General features: G+C 30.8%; 1 protein-coding gene across 1 annotated transcript; it reads left to right on the top strand.

Annotated features, from left to right (window-relative positions):
- The first annotated feature begins 6,858 nt into the window (after positions 1 to 6,858).
- LOC137826462 (protein trichome birefringence-like 3) lies at positions 6,859 to 9,785 on the top strand. The gene is made up of 6 exons (XM_068632431.2): positions 6,859 to 7,326; positions 7,443 to 7,701; positions 7,828 to 7,999; positions 8,370 to 8,566; positions 8,722 to 8,880; positions 9,304 to 9,785. The coding sequence occupies exons 1-6, from the start codon at positions 7,146 to 7,148 to the stop codon at positions 9,632 to 9,634; spliced, it is 1,299 nt and encodes a 432-aa protein (XP_068488532.1). The 5' UTR covers positions 6,859 to 7,145; the 3' UTR covers positions 9,635 to 9,785.
- The last annotated feature ends 2,306 nt before the right edge of the window (positions 9,786 to 12,091 follow it).

Raw genomic sequence — 12,091 nt, 5'->3', positions numbered from 1 at the left:
CCTAAGAACTTTCTCTTGATTTTCTTTTTTTTTTCTTTTTCTCATTTTTTTTTTGTTTCATTTGTACTTGGTCCTTTATTACTTTTGAGGTGTTAAAGGATAAAGTACAATTTTTTTTTATGAGTAAAAATAATCTCGTTGGTAAGATCATTATGGATAGTTTTCTGATCAAATTATCATGATTTTCCCAATAAAATGTGGTAGGCTTCACGTGTTATATAGTAAAATTACAGTAATCAATATGAGATCTAATCAAATTTAACATAGTTATATTGAATAAAAATAAATTTATCTATACTAATTATAAAATTAAGGTAATTTAAGTTTGTTTATTATAGTATCTTTAAGTTGATAATATTTATTTCGAAACCTAAAAGTGATAGTAAAACATATGTGTGTGTAAATATAAAATAATAGCATTTATTGTTTTACTAATACATACACTCAAGATTAATTTTAAATTATTTAATTAAAAGTATATTTAGGATACTGACTTTATTAATTAATTAGATATTAAATTAAAAACTATTTATTAATAATAGAAACTATTTATTTACCAATAATTATATATAGTTAAAATGTTATTTTTCTTTAAATAACAACTAGAAATAGAAATTAAGAAATAACCTTTTTATGTATCAGATTATAAGTGTACTTAATATATTAAGCTAACTATATTTCATGAGTTTTTTTAAAAAAATATATAGTAAATTTAAATTTTTATATGGTATATTTTTTTAATAATTAATTAACTATAATAAGATATATCATTACAATGAAATCATTAAATAGTAATCAATTTTAGGATAAAAATAATTAACTGTTATAATTTTTTTTTATGTAAATTAGTCAATATAAAAACTAAATTATTGATAAATAGTTTTTAAATTGATATTTAATTAGAATAATAGAAACTAATTTAGATATAATAAATTTTTTAGTTTCTAAAATAATATCTGATTTAATCAATATTAAAATTAATAAATTTTTTTCTCTGAAATTAATTTTTATTTAATGATTTTCTTGTAGTATATATTATTAATATGTACTACAAGAAAATTATTAATAAAAATAATTTTAAAGATAAAAATAATTATTTATTATATTAAATAAATTATATATTATTTTATAGATTAAAAAATTATTAATATCTAAATAGTTTCTATTATTACGTAATTATAAAAATTAAAAATAGTGTAAAAAATTTGTGTTTTATATTTGTATCATGTGACATAAATTATTTAAATTTAAAATACTAAATATGTTTCTTTTATAGTATTTGTAATTAAATTGTCCAAAAAATATTTGTTATTGATTTAAAAACATTTTAAGGGAATTGAGTTTATATTTACTTTGAATTTAAATAATAAAAAAATATCATAAAATTAATATTAGAAGTAAATATAATAAAAAAATGTGACACATAAAAATATATTTTGGTATAATGCTTCTACACTTCTAATTTAAACTGATCTTACAACTTTTAATTACTCTAATTTTTTTATTTGAATTGAAACAAAATTAAGTTTAATTAAATATTAATTTGATAATACTAATTATTTTTTTGTTTTCATGTAAAATAAATATTGACAAAAAAATTAAAAGTTTAACTATTCTTTAAATTCACATAAATTTTATAAATGAATTCTTTTATAAAATTAATCATTTTTAAATTTCAGTTCATATCCATTCTTATTAAAATTAAATGAAGAATATTTTTATAATTTATTATATTATTTAATTAATTTAATATTTTCTATCACATTAATTAAATGTATTATAAATTATTTTTTCTTAACCTCACATTTTACTTTTTCTTTTCTTCTCATTTCCTTCGTTTTCCACCTACACCTCCATCTATACACCGCTCCTTAAGGTTGAAGATTTCCCATATCTCTATTTGAAGATTCTGAGATAAACTAGGCTGTTTCTTCCTGCACCTCCATATATTCACCTCCATACATTTTCATATTTCCAAAAATAATTCTTTTGGAAGTCTTTTTTCAAATTCGTAATTAGCTTCCGGATTACATAATCCAGAAATCTTTTTTCAAAATTCGTAATTAGCTTTCGTATTACATAATCTGGAAGTCTTTTTTCAAGTGCGTGTCTGGATTACAGAATCCAAAAACTACTTTATGGAGGTGACACAAGAAGGTTAAAAAGGTATTTTCACGTTGTGTATGGGGTGCCAATAAACTATTGCAAGGAATTGAGGTATAAAACTTGGTCTTTTAAGGAGTCTTGTAGAGTTAAGTCTATAAAACTTGGTCTTTTTCATTTCTCAAAAAATGCATGCAAAATTAATATACAATAATATTTAGTAAATTTTAATATTTTTTGGTATGAGTTAAGAGGTGAAGGTTTGAGTGAGCTGAAGAGGTACTGAGTGAGACAGATATGGTGTGGTTATCTTTCTTTCTTTTTTCATGTGTTATGTTGTGGACTCAGAAAAAATATTCGGATTTGAACCATACTTATGAATTGTATTTAAAAGTTTTTTCTATACAAGAAAATGACTTTTTGAATTATTCAAAAGTGTGTTTTAAATTAAAGTTTTTTTATTAAAAAAATATTTTTTGGATTTTATCCAAGAGTTACTTTAAAAGTTAAAAATATATTTTTAATTATATAATTCAAAAATCACGTTTTTGGTATAAGAAAAAAGAACTTCCAGATTTTCTTTTCTGGATTACCAAATTTAGAAGTGAAAATTAACTTAACTTGGATTGTGAAATTTGGTATATTTTTTCTAAGTTTTGGATTGTAGGTTTCCGTATGGTCAATTCCAGGACGAACTTTTAAACAAAGGGCAATATAGGGATTTTAGTATTTATGAGCTGCAGAAGAAAATAATGGGGTGCAAAAAGAAGAGAACAAAAGGTGACAATTCAATGCTTCTGAACTGGACAAAAATAAGGCTTTGGTTGGCAATTACTTTCTGCACCAAATTTCAGTATGAAAAGACGAAGATACCCTTAAATAAATAGGATTATACATTATGGATCCTTTTTTCATAATGTTTCTGGATTTTTTTTTATCGAGAATGAGATTTTGAATTTTAAATTCTGAATATACTTTTCTATAATGTATTATTTTTAATTTTGGATTTTTATTTTCAGAATGAAGGGCATTTTTGGAAATAAAAAGTTATGTTGGGTGCAAGTTAAAAATGATTGGGTGTAAGAAGAAGTTGTCCTTTTGTTTCCACCATCAAATAAATCTGAACCTGCACCTTATCATTGTTGTGAAATGAAAAAAAGTGTCCTCTTTTGTTTTTAAGTAGGAGGGAATGTAAGTCAAATGTATGTATTTCATAATATAATTTTGAATTTGCGTTTCTAGAACACTTTTATGGATCAGGTTTTTTGAAATAGCTTTTTGGAATAATTTTTCATAATAGTCTTCTTAAAATATGTTTCTGGATTTTTGTTTTCTAAATTTTTTTTCCAAAATATGTTTTCAGATTTGATTTTGTAGAATTTATTTTGGAATGTATTATTTGTATTTCAGATTTATCTTTTTAGAATGAGATTTTGGTTTTTTAATAATATTAGAAAATTTATTTTTGGAACATAAAAAATCTATTATGCATCTCGTTTTTCATAATGTAATTTTTAATTACGGAATAAAGGACAATTCTGAAATTTAAAAATTAATAGGACACACGTTAGAATTTAGGGAGTTTCATTCATTTTTTGAATTATGGATTTGTAATTCCGGATACATTTTTTTATTATAGATTATGAAATCGGAAAACATACTACAAATCCACAAATCTTGAAGATTATCAGACTCACCAATCTGAAAAATTTACAGATGCACCAATTTAAGAGTTTTGCGGATTCAATATTCTGAACCAATTTAAGAGTTTTGCGGATTCAATATTTTGGGTAGACAAAAAAAAACAAAGTGCAGATTTCCCGTTCCATAAACCTAGCGAATTGCAGGAATCACAACATATGTACTATGAAAACGAAAATCCATGATAAAAACAAAACTATAAATATGTAAACCAAAACAAAATTATTTACCTTCTTCTTCGAATAGAGAACCGTCAAGAGAAGCCACCACCAATTCGTTAGAGACACCATCAATCTCTACCAAGATAAACGTCTTCCTATGCCAAGAGATGGAGTCACGCCGCAGTTGAGAGAGCAATGTAGTCTGTTTGTTTCCAAAGGAAGAAGAAAGACTAGAGTTTGGATGTTGTGTGCATTTTTAGGGGTTTTAGAAAATATTAGAAATAAGTTTGTCTTTACATAATATTGTGAGGGTGCTGGAAGAAAAATGTAGAGATGCAAAAAGAAACTCCCAGAATTTATTGGATGCAGAAATCAAAAGCCCAAAACTAAATGTTGACTAAAAGAAAACTCACTATTTCAACCCTCTTAGTTGACCAAAAAGTATATATATTTATATTTTTTTATGCCTTGTAAATAAGATAAAGATTGTATGCAAGGAAAGTTAGAGGGAAATTTGTGTTACCTACAATTAGAAAATTGATGTAATGGGTTTAGGTCAAATCCATTTTTCAAGCAACAGACTAATCAAAATTCCCTGAAATTGCAAGTGGTGGATTTGTTTATTCATTATACCCAATTTTAGCAATGAGTTTGATGTTGATGCTGGATTACAGTGGAGGTTTCTATTGCCTAATGATTATCAGTGATTGGCTGGTGTATTTTGAGCCTCAATGCTGTAGGGTCACCCCTTCAGGATTTGTTGAGTTGATTAAGGATATTGTGTAATTCAACACTTTGATTCTCATTAATTTAAGGATGTCGATTTTGAGTACGGTCTGGTTAGTGCAACCACTGTGTGTATTATAGGTTGTAATGTCAATTTCTTAATTGCAAACTTTTTCAAAGCCAAGATCATGGGTGGCTTTCACCATGAAATTAATTTCAAAGCTGTTAGAGCCTCCAATATTATTCATTGCTGCTTTGCTACTTCTCTGGAAGTTTTTCTCATCTTCTGCTCTCCAACTTCCCCACAAAAACAGCTCACCCTTCACACTCCTCACACCCCACTTTGTTAAACAATGATCTTCATAATTACCTTCTCTTCAAAATGAATAATAACTTTTTATGTCACTAGTTGCTAGCATGCATGTTACTACTCATTTTTCTTCTCAATGACTTCACCAATCTTCAATGGATTTTGCACATGTTGAAATTGCCAAGATCACCACAAGGAAATAAATGGTGGGGTATGGAGTATTATTATAATTTGTGTTACTTATAACCCAGAAGATGCACTGAAATTTATAAACAGAAATTTTGTAAGGCAATTGATTATTCATTTCAGTTATGCCAAAATAATTCAGTCATCCCTCAGTTTCAAAGTGAAATTTTTTTTTTTTTAAAAAGAATCATTTTGCAAATCACGAACAACCACTATCCATCGAATAGAGAGGCGATAACTTTTAAGTCTAACGAATAGAGAAACGATAACTTTTAAGTCTAACTCAATTTTATCGAATAGAGAAGCGATAACTTTTAAGTCTAACTCAATTTTATCGATCAAATTTTTTCTATATGAATAACACAATACTATCAAATTTAGAAGGGTTTTGCTCTCATGCTAAGTTTCAAGGACATTCAAACTGTGTATTCTCGCCTACTTTCAGTCTGGTACGCAATTCAACCCTTAAGCATAGATTTATTTCTTTTTAAGAACTTTACTTAATCAATTCCGACTTTGTTTCTTTTCTTTACTTTCACACCCTTTTCTTTGTGTTGATTCATTTTAAATTGGACCAATTTAGTCACTCTTGGTAACTACGTGCATTTGAATAATCTCTTCTCACTCGTTTGTATAAAAGTAAAATTTCTTGAGAAATCAAACAACACTACAAGAGTAGCATAAATAGCAACTTCTACTAAAAAAACATGGCCTTTTCTATCCAAAATTTCAAGCATTAATATATTGATGTCCAAAAAGAATGGCAAACAGGTGAGAAGGAACAATTTTTCAAGATTCCTCCAAAAACAGAAAAGGCCAAATGTACAGGGTGAAAAGAAAGAAAGTTGTCCATGCAACCAATAGTTGCTATAGAAAAGGAAAGGATAAGCTGAGTATTGAAATAAGAACAAATTGGAAGCTATCATGTCCCACTCAATACTGGGACAACCTTGCATAAATTAAATAGCTCAATATATACTATATAGTTGAAGAGCAATATTGCTGAACTTATTCTATGCAATAGAGAAAGTCATGTTTAGGGAATGAGGAATATATTCAAAACATGGTTTCTGATCTTAATATTCTTTGTTTGGTAGCTGTTTGAGTAGAGAACAGCATTCAATGGCTGAACATGATTCCTCCTTTTAAATGGAGAATAATAGAATCATGATTAAGTTAGGTGTATAATAATTACTCAAATACCTTAACGACTTGATTTAATGTCATTAGTGATATAAAAAATTTTAGACAATGACCTTTTATAAAATATCCATATAATTTGAAAGGGTCCCTTTTTTTAATGCTTAAACAACTTCAATTTTTCAAAAGAAGTTATTTATTTAGTCTGAGTCAAATTTTCACTTACATGAATTCTGATATTCCACTGCAATATTTTAGTACAAACTGAGGACAATACAAAGGCTACTAAGGAATTCATCAACTGCTACACAATGGATGTGTGTGTGAATCATTCATAATGCTTATGCCGTACATAAAAAAGTAATGTATTAAAATGGAGTAAGACACAATTTAGTATAGTAATCATTTGGGACCATCATCTACTTGCTGGTGAGAACAGATCTATTGAATATTGAAATAGTCATTTGAGAGATAGAAACTTGACAAGAATAGTATATTTCCCACCCAATGAATATTCTACTGGGTCTACTTAATGATGTAGAAACTAGAAAGCATGATGTGTGGCTACATGCATAGCTTCCTCTACATGGCCAAAGTATGAGGTGCCAAGATGTTAGCCTTTCAACCCATTCCTTAACCTCCAGTATCATTTAGCATTTTTTAGTGTGGCAAAGTATACTATGCTTTAACTTCACTCCTACTCAAAAATGCATAAAACCTCCCCCTCTAAACCCTTTGTACAATGTCCTCATCATTCTGTTGTGTTGAGCACCAATTCATTAACTCTTTCTTCCCACCGTTAAGCTCCACTAATCCCCATGATCCCTTCAGGAATAATGAAGCCTTCCAGAGGAAAGCTTCCTCTTCCCATCATTATCATCACAACCTGTGTTCTTGTTTTTGTGGCTATCTTGTATGCAGAGAGACTCAGTTTCCTCTCTTCCAAGTCCATTTTCAAGTTCAAACCATGTCCTAGACAAATCACCAAACCAAAGTCGAGTAAGTCAGCTTCTCATATGCCACAACTATATACCTCACCTCATCTTTGCCTTCTTATGTTTTTATCTATTATGAGTTTGATTCTAATGCAATTATATCTCATCATACCATGACAGTCCTAGCAGGTGACAAAAAGGCAGATGAAGAGGTTGTGATTGTGAATGCATCATCATGGATTGATGACAGGTTTGATTTTGACCCTGAGGAGTGCAATGTTGCCAATGGGAAATGGGTGTTTAACTCTTCAGTAACGCCTCTCTACTCTGACATAAGCTGCCCATATATAGATAGACAGTTTTCTTGTGTCAAGAATGGGAGGAATGATTCTGACTATCGTCACTGGGAGTGGCAGCCAGAAGATTGCACCTTGCCACGGTAAGTTCCTCACTCCAACTTGCCAATTGTAATTGTAGAAGTTGCTTTATGTATATAAACTTTTTTATCATATACATGTATGATTAGTTTATGTAAACTACATTCCAAAATGACTATATTTTGCAGTTTCAACCCAGAGCTAGCCCTCAGAAAGCTTCAAGGGAAAAGACTGCTATTTGTTGGGGATTCACTGCAAAGAAACCAGTGGGAGTCTTTTGTCTGCTTGGTAGAATGGGTCATACCTCATAAGCATAAATCTATGAGACTAGGGAGAGTTCATTCGGTCTTCACTGCCAAGGTATTGATATATTGATTGAAATGATGGTCAAATATGTTTACTCAACTCAAACAGCTATTAACTAGAACAAAACTTAGATGCAGTTTTACATATGCTTTTGCTGTTGTTTTCCAATCAGAATTGGAGTTTCACTTCAATAAAACATTTTATCAAATGTTAACTTGAGTTATAAAGGTCAAAATCCAATTCTAATCAGAAAACAATACCTAAAGCATATTTGAAAGAACATATATGTTTTGTCCTTAATCAGATTCTCTTCTGGCTCTGAATTGTCTAATTGACACAAACACAATAAGCACACTAACTCTCAGACATCATGCTTCTTTTCTGAAAACTCAGGCTCATTCTTTTTGTATCTGTGCTTTCACAGGCATACAATGCCACCATAGAATTCTATTGGGCCCCTTACCTTGTGGAGTCCAACAGTGACATAGACATCATAGATATAAGGAAAAGGATAATAAAAGTGGATGCTATAGCTGAAAGAGCAAAAAACTGGACAGGAGTGGACATCCTTGTATTCAACACCTACGTATGGTGGATGAGTGGTATAAGGATAAAAACAATGTTAGCTTTCTTTGATACTCACTACTAAATCAGCATAATATTTCTGTTATTCTTCTTCTGTTTTTCATGGCTACCATTCAACAGTCTCTTTCAGCATTTGATCTTTAACAAAAAGCTGGAAAACAGTGTCTAACCTCTAGTTTACAAATTTTCAGATGGGGTTCCTTTGCCAATGGACAAGAAGGGTATGAAGAATTTGACACCCCAATTGCTTACAAGTTAGCTTTGAAAACGTGGGCCAACTGGATCGACTCAACCATCAATCCAAACAAAACCCGGGTCTTTTTCACCACTATGTCACCAACACACACAAGGTCTCTTTCTTAAGAAAACTTACTTCAACTTATTATTATAGCAACAACTTAAGCTATAAGCTAAACGCATGTTTGGATTCACAGTAAATCCTCTACAACCATGTTGAAATCATAGTTAGGTAAATATTCACATCCTTTAGTATCGTGTTAAGAAATTTATTCTAAATCCAAACAGATCAAGTTGAAGCACTTCAAGTAGTTTTGGTATTGGATAAAAAAAAATTACACTAAAGTTATTTCTATTTTACATTTAGATTAATCTATTCTCAAACATAAATCACCTCAAAATAAATTTTAATCAAAATCAAACAAAAATCAGTTTCATCCAAAAACAACTTATAACTCAAGTAGTTATTTGCTTCCTTTATATTTTTCTCAGTAAAACTATCAATATTGTAACAAGTCAAGTGTGTTGTTTCTCAGAAGCCAAGACTGGGGCAACATGGAAGGTGTGAAATGCTTCAATGAGACAAAGCCAGTGAGGAAAAAGCAGCACTGGGGAACTGGTTCTGACAAGAGAATAATGAGTGTGGTGTCCAAAGTAGTGAAGAAAATGAAAGTTCCAGTGACATTCATCAACATAACACAGCTATCAGAGTACAGAATTGATGGTCATTCCTCGGTTTACACTGAAACTGGAGGGAAACTGTTGACTGAAGAGGAAAGGGCTGATCCACAAAACGCAGATTGCATACACTGGTGTTTGCCTGGAGTTCCTGATACGTGGAATCAAATACTTTTGGCTATGTTGTAACAAATATATATCTTGCACAAAGATCCATGCCTTTTTTCTTTACTCTTGTGACATGAAGATGTCAATTATTTTGTTTGTTTGTGTACATTATTCATGTCGAAATGCCACCTGTGTGGTACAAATATACATGTGTCACGAATAGTTCCCATTATAGCACATTGTTGAACCAAATTGGGTGTCACGTTAAAAAAAATTGAGTTCCACTTCACATTCAAAACAAAGAAACTAATTATTGCTTCAACTTTTTCAATTTTTACCATGATTTTGGGGAGTGAATCGTTTGTGGAAGATATCCAAACACACAGCAGGCATTTGACATAGGCAAGCTCTGTTATCTCAGCAATGAAAGTGAAAGGAAGATACTTTATGGCTTATGACCAAATGTCACAATTTGTTGTCCCCTGTCAAGAACAAGCAATTGAAATTTATGAAATAAATAATAAAGAAAATCTTCGGGTTAAAATGTCCGAATTAAAATGTCATGCAGAAACCAAAAAATTCTTTCATACTAAATGCAATCAGTTTAATTGGACACTATTTAAAATGATAGAATGATGAAACCTCTTTTTCTTTAATTGAATGAAATTTCATTTTTTAAAAGGAAAACTCTAACATTGGATATTGTTTGTCTTGTGATTTATTTATAATAATTACAAAACTTAGTTTTATGGGAAATTAATTACAAAACTTAGTTTTATGGGAAATTGTTTTCTAAGAAGCACAAAAGGGAGATTCGTACTTTCTATTGTTTTACCTTTAATTTTTGTTAAGAAATATTTTTTCAGCATGATGACCTATCAAGATTTCAACAACCAACGTGTTGATATAACAATGAAGTGTAAGTGCTCTTGTTAGTATTGTAAGAAATTATGTAAATTAATTTCTATAAAGTGACTCACATGACTTACAGTTTGGGTTTTGGTCCCGAATATGATTTAATAATAATAGAATTAAAGGGTCCGTTGGTTAACGTGAAAAATATATATATGATGATACCTAATGAAAACCTATATGTAATGGAGATTGGGAATTAAGAGCAATAGGTTCTATCTCTGCAAATAAACGGTGTCCTCAGTTTTAGCCATCAATAACGTGTGTGACAATAACGTAATTGCCAAGAGATAGATTGGGACAAAGGAGATAAAGTAATTGTTCAAGTAGGATCACTCATGGATCAAGGTAAGTGCCTATTCTTTCGTGATTGTATGAATATGTGTGAGAATCATGATATGATAAGATCTATATGTGAACATGAATGCATGCGTTCATAATCATGTCTAATTTTTACATGTGGTATCAGAGCCCCCCATTGCTCATTTTTTGTGATTCTCCATTAATGCTTTTCCAAAATCAAAGAACCCTAATTTTAAAATATTCCCAATTTAAAATTAGGGTTTATAGATTAAGGTTTCCATTCCTCCATAACAGAACCCTAATTGTCCTAAACCATAAAAAAATCAAAGAACCCTAATTTTAAAATATTCCCAATTTAAGAATCCTAATTTAAAATTAGGGTTTATAGATTAAGGTTTTCATTCCTCAATAGCAGAACCATAATCTGCACCCAATGCCATTAACGGCGTCAACACCTTGTGAACCCAAAACGCGTCACCGCCGCAAGCCTCCACCGCTGTCAGCCCAAGCTTCTCCGTCACCACCCTTTTCTGTTGCCGACGACGCGATTGGTTGTGCCCAGATTTGGCGTTAAGATCCAGATCGAAATCAGGGTGCGGCGGCTTGTGGCTGGCATTCGAGCAATGCGATGAGTCTTCTCCACGCGGTGGTTCGCGCGACCATTCGCGTAGTAGGTCTTCGCGCCCGGTGGTTCATGGCTGCGACACGGAGGTTCCTGAACCCTTTAGCGGTGCGGTGGTTCGCGTGGTGGATTGGTTGGCGGCACGCGGTGATCCGTGGCTAACAACTGCCGTATGGTGCAAGGTGGCAGTGGTGGCTTGAATTAATGATTTAGGATTTTAGCAAAAGGGAAAAAAAATTGTGTGTGAATTAATTTACTGCACATTAAGATTCAAGTTGATTTAATTTACAGTAAATTAAAATATAATGTTATAATATAATTGTATGTGTGAATTCCTGCACGGTTTTTTGACCATGATGGGGTTTTTTTTTTTTGGTTTTTACCAAAATGGGGTTCGTTTAAAAAAAATTACAAATTTAGGCAAGTCGTGCCAATTCAGTACGACTTCATATGCAGAAGTCGTCCCAATTAGGCACGACTTCTACCATGTCATACTAAAGTCATGCCAACTTGGCACGACTTCAACTCTGTCATATTGAAGTCGTGCCAACTTGGCACGACTTCTGCCCTGTCATACAGAAGTCGTGCCAACTTGGCACGACTTCTGCCCTGTCATACAGAAGTCGTGCCAACTTGGCACGACTTCTGCCACATCATAATATTTTTTTTTAATTTTATTGTTTATATATTGGGTAGTAAGT

This window comes from Phaseolus vulgaris, chromosome 8, assembly GCF_051622355.1.
Source record: "Phaseolus vulgaris cultivar YP4 chromosome 8, ASM5162235v1, whole genome shotgun sequence".
Lineage (NCBI taxonomy): Eukaryota > Viridiplantae > Streptophyta > Magnoliopsida > Fabales > Fabaceae > Phaseolus > Phaseolus vulgaris.
This window is presented reverse-complemented; position numbering and strand designations above follow the sequence as displayed.